A 16011-nucleotide genomic window follows, 5' to 3' on the forward strand; every position below is an offset into this window, starting at 1 on the left:
GCCTTACTCAATGGAGGAATCCTCTCCTACCCTGTGAGATTGAGGGTAAATAGCTCAAATTTAGACTTTCCCCCCCTATTTTGAAAAGACAGCCTAATAAGTAAGTAAGTAAGTAAATAAATAAATGTGAATTCTTTTCTGAGCTCTGGAAGTGTTAATTCTTTTCCAGGTGGTGGGAGTGCTCCTTCAGCATGAAATTTGTAAGTCCTTGTTTAAGGAGCTACTGAATTACCAAAATTGAGTTGGAATTACCAAAATTGAGTTCGAATTTGCAAAATTGTGTTGGAATTAGCAAAACTGAGTTTGAATTGACAAAATTGAGCTGGAATAAGCAAAACTGAATCTGAACTCACATTTTCACCACTCGTGGATGGAGTATATAGATTTTTTTTAGTATGTCCAAAGTATGGAATCTCTAGAACCTTCCAGGGCCTGAAGGGGCTCCAGGAGAGCTGCAGAGGGACAGGAGCCAGGGAATGGCTCCCAGTGCCAGAGGGCAGGGATGGGTGGGAGATTGGGAATTGGGAATTCCTGGCTGGGCTGGGATTGCCAGAGCAGCTGTGGCTGCCCCTGGATCCCTGGCAGTGCCCAAGGCCAGGCTGGACACTGGGGCTGGGAGCAGCCTGGGATAAGGGAAGGTGTCCCACCCTATGGAAAGGGTGGAATGAGATGGGATTTAAGGTCTCTCCCAACCCAGACCACAGTGGGATTCTGTGAAATGGATCCAGGACAGAAGGAATGGGGAGAGGAGCCCAGGGAATTGGGAAACATCTCAGGAGAAATCTCCATAAATGGTGGATATCAATATTTACTTCTACCCTGCCTGGGATCTGTACCATTTCTAACCAATAGTTTTTGTTTGGGACCATCCAGAAAAAACCACATGGAAAAAACCACTTGGATAAACCCATAAATATTCTTTGGCACATCTCTATAGGAAAAAAAAAAAGGGATTTGGGGATTTTGTCAGGAGCATTTTCTATTCAGTTCATCAAAAAATCTCTGTCCTTGGAAGGTTAAATGCCTGATCCTGAAGCATTCTCTCAAAATAAACCACCAAAAAAATCAGGATCATCCCAACCCTCAGCTGATGTCAATGGAGGTAGAGTTTTGGAGAGTTTCAGGTTCATTTACAGAAAATTGAGGTGAGTGAGATACAGGAATATTTCATTCCTGGAGATTGAGGATGGAATGCCAGGATAAGATGCTCCTTTATGAGGAAGATGATGGGAGATGTGGTTTTCCACAGCTGCTGTGTCCCTGCTGTGGAGGTTATCCCTCAAAAAATCCCCATGTGGAACCCTGAGATTTCCTTATCTCTGGTAGGAGGTGGAGAATTAATTGGATTTGTACTGGGGGTTTGGATAGTGTTGGGCGCAGGAGAAATTCCAGATGGATTGGAGGCGACCTCACTGGTTGTATCAGTGATTTTAGGGTGATATTTCCCCTTTTTCTGGTGCTCTGACAGGACAGGGAGGAGGAAAAGCCTGGAAATCCCTCCAGAGGTGGAAAACAACCCCTGAAATCTCAGGAATTATTTTGGTTGGCAGCAGCTCAGCCTGATTTAGGTGCTGGGACTTTCTAGTTTTCATTGTGGAGGTGACAGTGCTTCACAGCTGCCTTATCCATGATGGAATTTAATCAGGATTTCAGTGCCTGGGAAAAATTATTCATGTGTTTAACATGTGCTTAGGAAGGTCCAAGGGTTAGGGTTAGGAGTTCCACCAAAAAATCCCAGAATTATTGGGGTGGGAAGAAACCCTCAAGTTCACCCTATTCCATCCCAGGATCAAGGACATCTTCAACTATCCCAGGTTGCTCCAAAAAGAACAAACCTGGCCTTGAAAACTGGTTTTTCCAGGGATGGAGCATCCATTGGCTCTCCAGGGAACCCATGCCAGTGTTTCATCCTAAAAATAATAAAATCATATTTCATACATGAAAATATTATATAAAATATTATATATTTCATATATAAAAATAATGTAATCAATTTCTGCCTGATATCTTGTTTATTTGCACACAAAAAAAGCTCAGCTTGTGCCTCAGAGTTTAATTCCGTGCCAGTTTCCAACTGGTTCATCCTCGTGATTCCAAGTTGGTGCAGATTCCTGGGAGTAAAATCAATCCTGTGGCTGCTGCCCCTTTGAAAATCATATTTAGGCCTCCAGTGTGTCTCCCCAGTTTTTTAAGTTCTTTTAAGTCTTCTGATGTTTACATTCTTGTAATGAACTTTTTTATACACTTTATGTAAATAACTTATTTGTTGCATTCTTCTCTGGAGGAGGAGAAATTTGATGGCCTGTTGGTTTGTCCAGTGTCATTGGAGAGGTGGCACTGTCACCCTCCAATCCACTGTCACTTTTGGAAATCTGTAAATGTTGGAGTCAAAATTAAACTCGCCCTCTTTTTTACCTTGGAGAGCTGTGTGTCTGCGTCATTTTATTTCATGTCCTACAGCAACACCAGCAAAGCCAAATTTCCACTCTATTATATAAAATTTCTCTTTTCTTTTTGTGTTCCAGCCTTAAAAAAAGGACGCTTCTGGATCACCCCCGACCCGTACCACAAGGACGACAACATCCAGATCGGGCGGGAGGTGAAGATCTCGTGCCAGGTAGAAGCCATCCCCCCGGAGGAGCTCACCTTCAGCTGGTTCAAGAACGGGCGGCCCCTGCGCAGCTCGGAGAGGATGGTGATCACCCAGACCGACCCCGACGTGTCCCCCGGCACCACCAACCTGGACATCATTGACCTCAAGTTCACGGATTTCGGCACCTACACCTGCGTGGCGTCCCTCAAGGGAGGCGGCATCTCGGACATCAGCATCGACGTCAACATCTCCAGCAGCACGGGTGAGGAGGAGCTCCTGGGCTGCATTTGTGGGGTGAAGGCACCTCGTGGTGGGGAGGGCTCCCAGCACGTTCCAGGGGCGGCAGGGAGCTGGAGAGGGAATGTTCATCGAGAGGTGGTGGCAGGAAACGGGGAGTGGGTTCAAAGGGAAAGAGGGGAAATTTAGGTGGTATGTTGGGAATTTGGAATTCCTGGCTGGGAGGGTGGCAGGCCCTGGGAAGGAATTCCCAGAGAAGCTGTGGCTGCCCCTGGATCTCTGGAAGTGCCCAGGGCTGGGTTGGACAGGGCTTGGGGCAGCCTGGGACGGTGGGAGGTGTCCCTGCCCATGGCAGGGGTTGGAATGAGATCAGTGTTAATCCCAAACCACTCTGGGATTCTCTGACCCTTGATCAGGGAACCAGAGAAACATAGAAATTCTTGGTTTTATTTCCATCCGTTTTTTAATTTCTGCTCAATCCTTTTGAGGTGGATTGCTCATGGAGACAAATCCCACGTGCCCCTGCTGTGTCACCCTTCCCCAAAACCAGGGATTCATTTCTTCAGCCTGTTGCTAATTCCAGCTACATTTGCCAGTGGAACACACAGCTCAGAGATAATTAAATACCTGTGAGGTTGTGACAACAAATAGCTGGGCTGGAAAGGGGAAACCCTGCCAAAAACCCTCCTGTGCAAAGGTCTGGGCTTTTTCTCCCCCTAATTAGAGAGTGGAGAATCCACCTAATTAGAGAATTAGAGGGTCTAAATTGGGGGGATCTGGAGCCATAAATGGGGTGAGGACAGAGAAATTCTTGGTGGGACCTCATTCATTTGGTCACTGTTCCTCAAATGTGATCAGGGGCTGAGTTGCTTTGGTCAAACAACAGAAACCTGAGGAGGTTCCGTGTTGGATCATTTTTGGTCATGGATGTGCTCCAGGGTTGAAGCTGCTCTGGAGCCAGGCTGGGAGAGCTGGGAATGCTCCCTGGAGAGGAGAAGGCTCCAGGCAGAGCTCAGAGCCCCTGGCAGGGCCTGAAGGGCTCCAGGAGAGCTGCAGAGGGACTGGGGACAAGGGATGGAGGGACAGGAGCCAGGGAATGGCTCCCAGTGCCAGAGGGCAGGGATGGGTGGGAGATTGGGAACTGGGAATTCCTGGCTGGGCTGGGATTGCCAGAGCAGCTGTGGCTGCCCCTGGATCCCTGGCAGTGCCCAAGGCCAGGCTGGGCACTGGGGCACCCTGGGACAGTGGGAGGTGTCCCTGCCATGGCAGGGCTCCACCGGATGAGATTTAGTGTCTCTTACATCCCAAGCCATTCCATGATTCCATGATTTTACTATCAGGAAAAGAATTGGGAGGATTCTTAGAGGAGAAGAGGCAACTTTGGAATGCTGGATGAGCATTCCATGCAGACTTTGTCAGCTGCCTGCCCAGGTGGAACAACCAGTGCAGGGTGTGCACTCATGCATCCAATAACTACTGAATTCCCTGGACTTCTTTGGGAATCCTGTGGAAAACTGATGGGATTTCCTGGAGACAGCCATTAGTTGGCCATTCCTATCAGCTCATCACAATCCCTGCAGGAAATGATGAATTCTGTCACCCCTTAAACTTCCTGTCCTGGAACACTCCAGAAAATCAGGAAAGGGGAAAAAAATCATGGAATTTGAGCTCAGCCTTTTGCAGTATCCTAAAAGGAATTCTGCTCTTGGAATGACTTCATTACCCAGCCGAGTGGAAGCTGAAATAGTTGCAGCGCTTTGAAGGTCATTACTGATTCATCAAGATTCATTACTGCTCTGCTAATTAGGAACAGAAGGCCCAGGCACAAACACATTTCCCAAATGCCACGACTTGCAGGGCTTTATTAACATCCCTCTGGATGTCTGGGATGGGGGGGAATTTCCTCTTCCTGGTGTTTGTGCAGCTCCTCCTGGAGTGGGGCTGTCAAATCCTAAGGAAGGAGGAAATCCATGAATTCTCCAGGAGGTTGGGAAGGGATGTGTGGCTCTGGAATTGCCCTTGTTTAGCAGGAATATTTTTTTTTCCCTTGACATTTTCGGCAGGAAAAATCAGGGATTTATGTCCTGAGTATCTTACATAAATGGACCTGAAGTAATCCCCTCGCTGCTCCCCCCATATCTCAATAAAATAGGTCAGTGAAGAGTGGGAATCGAGACTCAAACGTGGAATATCTGCCCTAGAAAAACCCTGTCATCCATAAAAACCACCCTGGGCAAATGTTACCGAGAGCCAGGCTGGGTTTTTCGGGATATGTGGGATCATGCCATGGAAACCTGGAGGCAGAAGACGCTAAAAAAGCAACAAGATGTTAAAAATGCAACGAAAACCTCAATAAAGTGGGTTTGTGTTAAGCGAAAAAGAAGAGGTGGATTGGAGGGTGTCAGCCTGTGCAAGGGATTTTTTCTCTGCCTCAAATGTTGGATTTAAGCAGGAAGAATCAGCTTTGGGATTGGGATGGTTTGCTCTATTCAGGACACTCTTTTTATTCCCAAAAATCAGCATTTATCCCTTCTGCCTCATTCCCTTTCCACCTTTTCCAAGGAGACATCCTTGAGCAGGGAAGAGATTTGTTATTTTGGGCTGTTTTCCTTTATTTTCTGGTTTTGCTGCTCTGAATTACCACAGGAAGGTCTGGAGGAAGTGCTGATCCCTCTTTTTCTACGGGAGTCCTTCCTGTGGGTCATCCCCACCCCGTGTGGGCACAGCCAGATGTCCCACATGGAAAAACATCAGAAAAATTCCTGCCCTTGGGATAAGCCTGAGGATGTGCTGAGCTTGTACCACCTCGGGATGGGAACATCCCGGAGCAGGACGTGGATTTTGGATGAGCACAGGGTGGCCTGGAGGCCTCCAGATCTCATGGAATCACGGGATCATGGAATCATGGAATCATGGAATTATGGAATCAGAAAATTATGTAATCATGGAATTATGAAATCAGAGAATTATGGAATCATGGAATTATGAAATCACAGAATTATGGAATTGTGGAATCATGGAGTCATGGAATCAAGGAGTTGTTTGGGTTGGAAGGGATCTTTGAGTTGGAAGGGCCACCTTCCACTATCTCAGGTTGCCCCAACACTTCCAGGGATAAATTTGCCTTTCCAGAAGTTCTGCCACATTCCAGGCAGAGAAATTCCTGGAGAGCTGCTCTGTGTGAGGCTCTGCAATATGAAAAGGGCTTCCCTGTCAAGCTAATCAGCTCTCCATTAAATAATGAATTAATTAAAGCTCCAGGCTGCTGTTCCAGGACCTGCAGCCTTGATCTGGTGGTGCCACAGGACTCCTCTGGTCATCCTGGTCCTGCTTTGATGAGACATAAAAGCGACCTTTATTCCAGTTTCAAATGTTTATTGGAATCACAGGCATTGCATAACGAGGATGTGGGGTTGGGGAGGTAATTAGTGGCTAATTAGGATATTTGTAAACCTTAAGCACCGTCCAGAGCGGTCGTTGATGGCAGAGGCCTTTGGTTATTGCAGCAAATGGATGGGTTTGGTGAGCTGCTATCCTTGGGATTTATCCTGGGAAGGAGCAGGGAGCAGAAGGGACAGGAAAATGCTGTATTTTGTTACAAATCTCTGTCTTTTATAGTTCTGGTTTTGTGCCGAATGTGCAGAGCTTTTCTTGTTGATTCCATCTTTGGGAGCTCCTTCCTGTCCTGCTCACAATCCCTTGGGGAATCTGATTTCTCTGGGATAAATCCACCCTCCATGGATTGATTCCAGCAGAATTTCTGTAATTTCTGGGATTTCCACACCCCCTGTGTGGCAGAGTCCCTTTGTTCTTCTCCAGAGTGCTGTGGATGGACTCCTCATCCCATGGTTCTCCTCATCCATGGATGCTCCTCAGCACGGGTCCTGCAAAAGCGCTGGAATTCATTTCCCTAATTTGCCACTGGCTCTGCGTCTTTGGGTTTTAAATGTTCCTTTTTCCTCCGGCTGCAGAGTGGTTTAGGGCTTCAGTGCTGTGTTCCAAGCACTGATCTTGGAATTATTTCCCTGCCTGAAGAGATTTTTTTGTCCAAAAATCAGGATCATCCCAACCCTCAGGATTGGAGCCTTTGTCCAAGGCCTCACCATCATTTCAGGGCAAGAGGAAACGGCCTCAGAAGTGGTTTAAATTGGATCTTAGGGAAAATTCCTCCTCAGAAAGGATGGGAAGGCTGTCCAGAGGGGTTCCCTTCCCTGGAAATGCTCAAAAAATGTGTGGATGTGGCACTTGGGGCCATGGGTTGGAGGTGACCGTGGTGCTGGTTGATGGTTGGACTTGGTGATCTTGGAGGGCTTTTCCAATTTAAAGGATTCTGTGATTCCAGAAAATCCATGGTGGATTTTGTGTCCTGATGTGCAGTTAGGAGTGGTTTGTGCCCCAGATTTCCCCTTTGGAAATTCCCCTTTGGAACTGGGACCTTGCCTGGGGGGACATAGGAGCTGGAATGATGGGAAAGCACCTGTGAAATGCCAGGAATTCCTGACAGGCCGCTCCATTTCCTTCCACACCAGGGCCTTGATGGACCCTCTTCCACGGGGATGAAAGAGTAAAGGAATTTCTCTTAAGTTTTCTTGGCTTCAGCTGCTTTTCCGATCATTTTCCTGGATCAGCAAATCTGGGTCCCTTCCAGCAGCAGCTCCTCAGTGTTCCCCAACATTCCTCCCAAAAAACCAGAGCAGCTGAGCAGTTCCAGCCTCTGTTTACAGACAGAAGCAGCATAATTATCCCTCAGGAATAATTATCCCTTGCTGCCCTTCCTGGGTGGAATGATCTTGCTCAAATCCATTTTGCGCCCCGGCTCAGCCCTGTCTTAACTCCAGCATCACGTCAGGGCATGAATCATGAGCTGGGCCCAAACTGCAGCTCTCAGGCAGAGGATGATTAATCCTGGCCACTCAGCCCTTCAAATTCATAAATATTGTACAAGTAGGACACACAAATAACTTTGTTCTCCCTTCCAGCCGGCACAGCGTGGATTCCTCAATATTCCTGAGCCAGGCTGGGCTGGAATTCCTTGGATAATGTGAATTCCAACAGCTCCTTGGGGAGATTCTCTCTGGATGATCTCCAGTTTTGGATGATTTCATGATGTGCTGCTCAAACACTCCTTTGCTGTGCATGATCCTAATTATCCAGATGAATCCATGTGGAGCAGCCTGGCCACATTATCCCAGGATTTTTCCCTGTCACTGACAGGGATTATTCCAAGGAAACGTTTTCCTCAAGGCTCCCAAGGACACAGAAGTGACAGCAACCCCCAAAATCCCCAGGGAAGAGCTCAGCAGGTGTGAGGCCACCACTTGTGGGGGCTCCTCGTCCCCCTCTGATTGTCCTGGAATCATGGAAATAATGGAATTATTTTAGAGCCCGTCCAGCCTCTGTGAGCAGGGCGGTTTTAATGGGATCAGAGCGCCTCTGAAGGATTTCTCTGTCTGCAGCTTCTTGCCTCTGCCAACGGCTCTCTGGCATTTAATTAATCTGTCTGATCCGTTAATTAAGCTGGAATTTGATCCATCAGGACTTCAGAGAGCTCGAGTAGAACTAACAACACCCAGAATACACAAGGAATAAACATATTAGGCTCAGGAGTTTTGGGTTTTTTTCTCCGAAATGTATGTCTTGTCCTGACCCCGTTCTCCTCTAGACCATGCTGGATCATGGATCCTCTGGAATTTCACTGGAACTGCCACAGGAGAGCAGCTGGAAGAGTTCCTGTCTGGTTTTACTCTCTCCAGCAGCAGGAATGTCCGTCTGGGGAGCAGAACAAAGAATCAGAGGACAGGAGAGCAGTGACCTCCTGCCACCTCACCCCGTGCTGGATGAGCAGCCCAGGGAGGCTGAGTTGTCTCAGATATTTTATTTAAAACCAGGGTTGGACACAGATCAGCAGAACCTGCTCACCACGGGCCACTGCCCACTCACAGGGTGACAATGTGGCTTTAAATCGGTGCTACCAAAGTGTCACCAAGGCTGTTTGTTCCCCAGGCGTCACCAAAGATTTTTGTTCTCCAGGCGTCACCAAAGCTTTTTGCTCTCCAAGTTTTGTTCTCCAAGTATCAACAAAGCTTTCTTTCCTCTGAGTGTCACCAAAGCTTTCTGTCCTCTGTCACCAAAGCCTTTTGTTCTCCAGGCGTCACTTTTCTAAGTGTCACCAAAGCTTTTTGTCCTCTGAGTGTCACCAAACCTTTTTGCTCTCCAAGTTTTGATCTCCAAGTGTCAGCAAAGCTTTTTTTCCTCCGAGTGTCACCAAAGTCTTTTGTTCTCCAGGTGTCACCAAAGCTTTTTGTCCTCCGAGTGTCACCAAAACCTTTTGTTCTCCAGGTGTCACTTTTCCAAGTGTCACCAAAGCTTTTTGTTCTCCAGGTGTCACCCTCCGCTTCAGGAAACTGCTGAGGGTGTGAATTTATTTTAAACCCCTTGGTGCAGCAATAAGAGAACCTTTGTTGTTTCCACTTAGGATGAGGAAAAAGGATGGATTTGTCCTTTTCCAGGCCGGGCAGTGGGCTGCAGGAATGAGGGAACATTTCTTGTTTCCATCCAGGATTTGGGTAACTTTTCATTCTGCAAGGCAGGGGCAGAGCTGCCCTTTCCTTGGAGCTGCAGGAGCACTCAGGAAGAGGCTGAGCCCTCCGGGGCTCTCCTTGTGCCACAGCAGCACCTGCTGGGAGACAGCAGCTGGCACAGCTGGTGACAGCCTGGCACAGTTGGTGACAGCCTGGTGACACCTGCCTGGCACCCTTCCCTACCCATCCCAACTTGGCTGGCACACCCTTGGTTCACCCCTGCTCCTTTCCTCATGGATTTGAGCCCCCAGAGCCACCTTTGCCTGCTCATCTTTGCACAAGGGGTGGAAAGAGAGGAAACAGCCCCAGGTTGTGCCAGGAGGGGTTTAGTTGGGTATCAGGGAGAATTTCTGCCTGGAAAGGGTTTAGTTGGATATCAGGGAGAATTTCTGCCTGGAAAGGGTTTAGTTGGGTATCAGGGAGAATTTCTGCCTGGAAAGGGTTTAGTTGGATATCAGGGAGAATTTCTGCCTGGAAAGGGGTTTAGTTGGATATCAGGGAGAATTTCTGCCTGGAAAGGGTTTAGTTGGATATCAGGGAGAATTCCTGCCTGGAAAGGGTTTAGTTGGATATCAGGGAGAATTCCTGCCTGGAAAGGGTTTAGTTGGATATCAGGGAGAATTTCTGCCTGGAAAGGGTTTAGTTGGATATCAGGGAGAATTCCTGCTTGGAAATGAATTCTCCTTTCCAGGGCAGGGGTGGAGTCCCCATCCCTGGAGGGATTTAAAGCCCCTCTGGGTGTGGTGCTTGGGGCAATGGTGGCCATGGAACAGTTGGACTCAATGATCTCAGAGGATTTTCCAACCTGAACAATTCCATGATTCTCTGTGTCTAACCTTGCTCATCCAGACTCACCATTCCCTGCTCTGGGGTCTCCCAAAATGTTTGGGGGAAAAAAAATTCCAATTTTTATTTTCTCCTCAATCCTTTTGAGGTAGATTGCTCATGGAGACAAATCCCACATGCCCCTGCTGTGTCACCCTTTCCCAAAAGCAGGGATTCATTTCTTCAGCCTGTTGCTAATTCCAGCTACATTTACCAATGGAACACACAGCTCAGAGATAATTAAATACCTGTGAGGTTGTGACAACAAATAGCTGGGCTGGAAAGGGGAAACCCTGCCAAAAACCCTCCTGTGCAAAGGTCTGGGCTTTTTTCTCCCCCTAACTAGTGAGTGGAGAATCCTCCTAGTTAAAGAAATTAGAGGGTCCAAATTGGGGGGATCTGGAGCCATAAATGGGGTGAGGACAGAGAAATTTGTGGTGGGATCTCATTGTTCCTCACATGTGCCCCACAGGTGCAGCCAGGCTTTGGATTGATGGCATTGTCCCTGGAATTTTTCATCTTTGAGCAAAGATTTGGGGCTTTTTCTCCCTCTAATTAGAGAGTGGAGAATCCCCCTAATTAGAGGGTCTAAATTTGGGGGAGCTGGGGCCATGAATGGGGTGGCGGACAGAGAAATTCTTGGTAGGACCTTGTTGTTACTCAAAAGTGACCCAGAGGTGCAGCCAGGCTTTGGATTGATGGCGTTGCCCCTGGAATTCTTCATCCTAATGGATGGCCTTGTCTCTCCTGTCCCCTGTGCTGCTTCCAGGAACAGCAGGAATAAATCCTGGGAACCATAACGAGCTCTCAGCTGCCTCGCAGTGACAGGCACTGCAAAATGCCACGGGAGACGAGGAGTCAGGGATTGGAGGGGATCTTTCCATCTGGGACACTGACAGAGCCTTCCTTATCAGCTGTCACCACCCTCGTGGTGCTGCTCCTTATCTCAGCGAGGTGCAGCTTTTTCTGCTGTGCTGTTATCTCTGCTTTTTCAGGAAAAACTGGTGGGAAAAGAGGGGGAATTATTGTGCTTGCACAGGGGATTTTCATCGTGGATCTGCTTTTTTCTCCCTCCAAACATGGACGTGCTTCTTGTTTTTTCCCAAATTTCCTGCCTTGTCCCAGCTGGAATGGCTGATTCCCAGGTTGGGATTGGATAGCTCAGACTGGGATTGGATAACTCAGGCTGGGATTGGATCGCTCAGGCTGGGATTGGATTCCCAGGCTGGGATTGGACAGCTCAGACTGGGATTGGATTTCCAGGCTGGGATTGGATCGCTCAGGCTGGGATTGGATAACTCAGGCTGGGATTGGATCGCTCAGGCTGGGATTGGATTCCCAGGCTGGGATTGGACAGCTCAGACTGGGATTGGATTTCCAGGCTGGGATTGGATCGCTCAGGCTGGGATTGCATTCCCAGACTGGGATTGGATAGCTCAGACTGGGACAGGATTCTCAGACTGGGCTTGGACAGCTCAGACTGGGATTGCATTCCCAGACTGGGATGGGATTGCCAGATTGGGATTGGATAGTTCAGACTGGGATTGGATTCCCATGTTCAGATTGGATTCCCAGGCTGGGATTATGTTCCCAGGCTGGGATTGTGTTCCCAGGCTGGGATTGTGTTCCCAGCTGGGATTTTATTCCCAGACTGGTACTGGATAGCTCAGACCAGGATTGGATAGCTCAGACTGGGATTGGTTAACTCAGACTGGGATTGTATTCCCAGACTAGGATTGGATAATTTTTGCTCACCCTTTGCTCTCACACAGCCTGGAATCCCTGGAAATGTTTGGGATCTGGAAGAGGCTGCCAGCACCACATGTCCAGGGCTAGCTCCACAGGGACAATTCCCAGAGGGAGAATTCCCATCCGGGCCCCAGCTGGGGCTGCAGCAGAGCTGGCTGGGCCGGCCCAGGGCTTTTCCCTCGGGATATTGGGATCACAGGGACCTCAGGATGTCAGGGATCTCATCCCAGTAAGCCCTCATCTCTGGAGGGCAGTGAATCCCTGAGCCAGGGCGGGCTGAGATTCCCAGGGAAGCCTGAGGAGCCTCCAGCATCCATCCAGCTGGGAAAGGCCTGCATCCAACAGCCCCAGCTGGGAGCAGATCCACTGCACAGGCTGGGAAAGGACAAATCCAGGAATTTTCCTGATCCACAAAGGGTTCTGTCACATTTGCCCTCAGCTGGGAAGCCACAAGCCAGGGGAGCTGGAAAATCCTGGCCGCAGGCAGACACCTTTCCCTATGAACTGTATTTTCCTTCTTGGAACAACACATTTCCCCCACTTTGGTCCAGGATTTCATAGTGCTCCAGCTCCCCTGGGAATTTTCCTGTGCACAGAACCTGCCGTGGCACAAAACCACATAACTGAAAATTAATAATGTTTTATTCATATTGGAAATGTTTTATTAAGCAGTTGTTGTTTATTTCTTTTTAATTTTTCTGGATTTTTTTTTAATATAAAATAATTTTTCCTTCCCTTCCCTGTGGAAAAAGTTCTTCCCATGTCTGCCTGTCCCACCTGACAGGAGCTATTAAAGCCTTCAAAACAGCTGAAAGCAGCACTTTGCTTCCTGTGAAAGGCCCAGATTTCAACTGTGATTCCTACCAGGCTTGTCAGGGCTGGAGACAGGGAGCAGATCCCAGGGGAAAGCTGGAATTGCTTCTCACTGGGACGAGTTTGTTGTTTCTGTCCCCTGGGGGTTGAAAATTGCTCTGGAATATTTTTCCTGCAGACAGGAGGGAGGTGCAGGCTGGGTTTTGTCAGGCCTGGCATTGCAGGAAAGGAGCTGAGGGAAGGGCAGGGAGGAGAGGAAAAGCTCCTGAAGGGGTTGTGTTCCCACAGGGAATGTCTGTCCTTGCTGCAGGACAGGAGCTCCATCAGGGAAGATGAGTTTTCAGGAGGCATCAAGGGAAAAGGAGGGTGGGCAGTGTTTAAATCAGGATTTTCCATCTCTCCATGCATACCACAGCATTCCAAAAGTGTTCCAAGCAAGGCTGGACACCTCCCACTGTCCCAGGGTGCCCCAGTGCCCAGCCTGGCCTTGGGCACTGCCAGGGATCCAGGGGCAGCCACAGCTGCTCTGGCAATCCCAGCCCAGCCAGGAATTCCCAATTCCCAATCTCCCACCCATCCCTGCCCTCTGGCACTGGGAGCCATTCCCTGGCTCCTGTCCCTCCATGCCTTGTCCCCAGTCCCTCTGCAGCTCTCCTGGAGCCCCTTCAGGCCCTGCCAGGGGCTCTGAGCTCTCCCTGGAGCCTTCTCCTCTCCAGGGAACACCCCCAGCCCTCCCAGCCTGGCTCCAGAGCGGCTCCAGCCCTTAGAGGAGCTCCATGGGTTCCTCTGGATTTGCTCCCCCACATGCACATCCTTGGTGTCCTTGGCCATCACCTGCTCACTGTGAGGTGCTCCTGCTCCATGGGGCTGCTGGGAATAATTACAGCGTCCTTTTTGGAATTGTTAATTCCTGTCTACATGGAATAAACACCACTTGATGGACCTCAGCTGCATTTTGGGGTCAGGCCTCCAGTTCTGAGGTGATTTCTCAGTTGCCGCAACCCTTCCTCATCCACAGCCATTTATCCATGCGCTGGATAAAAATCAGCAGCCAGGCTGTTCTAAAAAAATGGGATTTAGTGCCAAATGGTCCTTTAAAGGAAAGCAGAACTGGCAGTGGGGGAGTGAGCGATGGTGGGAGGGTACTGGGAGCACTGGGAGGGCACGAGTGTCACAGCAGAGCTGGGAAATCTCCTCTGAGGCTCTCCAGGCCGCTGAGAAGTAAATGTGGGAGCTTCCAAAGGGCACAACCCACACATTGCTGTGGACAAATCCCCTTTTCCGTGGATGGTCCTGGCAGGAAATCCATTCCTGGTGCCTGATTGCTGACCCCTCTCCTGTCCCCTTGGCAGTGCCCCCCAACCTGACGGTGCCTCAGGAGAAGTCCCCGCTGGTGACGCGGGAAGGGGACACCATCGAGCTGCAGTGCCAGGTGACGGGGAAGCCCAAGCCCATCATCCTGTGGTCACGGGCTGACAAGGAGGTGGCCATGCCCGACGGGGCCCTGCAGACCGAGAGCTACGACGGGATCCTGCGGATCGTCAACGTCTCCCGGGAAATGAGCGGGACCTACCGGTGCCAGACCAGCCAGTACAACGGGTTCAATGTCAAACCCAGAGAGGCCTTGGTGCAGCTCATCGTGCAGTGTGAGTAAAGCCTTGCTTTCCCTCGGTTTTCTCTTTGTTGCGCTGAGAAAAGGCTGATTTATTCCTCACCTAAACAAACAGCGGCAAGAGTCTTACGGCTGTTACATATTTGATGTGGGGTTGTTTGTCTCTGTAGTTCCCTGAATCCATGAATTCCATGTAAATGTGGAAGTAAAAATGACATAGGAGTCTCATTTCTGGTAAGAGAAACCAGAAAAATATCAAAACAAAAAAAAACCAAGCAAGTGTGAGGCAATCATTATTTTCCCCACAGCTTTGAATTCCTTGACACACGAACAAGCAGATGAGATGGGAGCACGTATTTCTCTAAATGTTGAGCTGATCCTGAGCTCATTTGTTGCTGCTGTGTAAAACAAGGAGGGGAAAAGGAGGGCAAGAACTGTTCCCTGGGAGCTGATCCGCATCCAGATCCAGCCTGCTCTGCTCTGCCAGCCAGCCTCGGGAATGGGGAGGGAAAAGGGGGGAATCAGTTATTTTTTATTTTGGATATGTGCGGTGTTTGTTGTCAGAGCACGGAAAGCCTGGTTTGAGGTGGCTTCTGGGGAATAACGGGGGGATAATGAGCCATTCTTTGGGCTGAGTGACTTCCCTGCCTCTGCTGCTCTGTCAGGACTTAATTTGGGTGTTTTATGAAGTGCAGCCCTCATTTATTCCACTTTCAGATGCCCCAATCTTCTGTCACTTGGCTTTTTAGGAGCGCTCGGTGCTCAGCACAAGTGACCTCTTTCAGGGCCTCCAGGGAAGAGCTGCTCCTCACACGTCCTCAGTGCTAATAAGGAACTGATTTGTTTTTCCTGGCTCTGCTTTGTAACAGACTATGGATGCATTGATTACATGGCTGGGATCTGCAGGACTTCCACCACAGCTTCTTCCTGCTGCTCCAGCTTTAAATCCCAAAGTCGAGGCTGAAGGGAGGATGGAATCTCCTCCCCTGTGGGTTTCTCTTGTTGTGTTAGGAGCGGGTTCATCCCACTGGAATTAGAGTGAGGGATCTGTGCCTCCTGTCCTTGGCTCAGTCATTTTTTCCCAGAGCAAAAGAGGCTCAGGGGGCCCAAGCCCAGCATTGCTTGGATTCATTGCACCCACAGCAGGAATCTCCCCATGGAAAGGGATTGGCACTGCCCAGGGAGGTTTGGAGTGCCCATCCCTGGAGGTGTCCAAGGAATTTCTGGAGGTGGCACTGAGAGCTCTGGGCTGGGCACAGGGTGGGCATTGGGCACAGCTGGGACTCTGATCTTGGAGCTCATTCCCAACCTCAATGATCCTGGGATTCTCTGAATCTGGGAATGAGAACCACCACAGAAACAGTAGAGTGTTGATCCTTCTAAATAAGGAGAGGGGAAGTAAATTCTTTCTCCTTTTTCTGGTATGAATTTGCTGAGAAAAGTAGAAAATATTTTGTGTCTGAGGAATTCCAACAGCTTTGCACTTCCTCAGGACCTGAGGCAGTTCCTGGTGGATCCCATGGGATGACTCTGCTGACTCTCAGATTCTGGGATGCATTGCTGGGGTTGCTGTTATTTTCCCACCTTTTCCTGCTGCCAAA

The 16011-nt window shown here is 49.2% G+C and overlaps 1 protein-coding gene across 1 annotated transcript in view; it reads left to right on the forward strand.

Moving 5' to 3' along the window:
- The window catches only part of MDGA2 (MAM domain containing glycosylphosphatidylinositol anchor 2), a 209694-nt gene that overhangs the window by 129915 nt on the left and 63768 nt on the right, over positions 1 to 16011 (forward strand). The window contains exons 7-8 of the mRNA XM_059474248.1: positions 2526 to 2855; positions 14151 to 14444. Coding sequence (XP_059330231.1) covers positions 2526 to 2855; positions 14151 to 14444 — 624 coding nt within the window. The remainder of the gene's footprint in view (positions 1 to 2525; positions 2856 to 14150; positions 14445 to 16011) is intronic.

Source organism: Ammospiza nelsoni, chromosome 6 (genome assembly GCF_027579445.1).
Source record: "Ammospiza nelsoni isolate bAmmNel1 chromosome 6, bAmmNel1.pri, whole genome shotgun sequence".
Lineage (NCBI taxonomy): Eukaryota > Metazoa > Chordata > Aves > Passeriformes > Passerellidae > Ammospiza > Ammospiza nelsoni.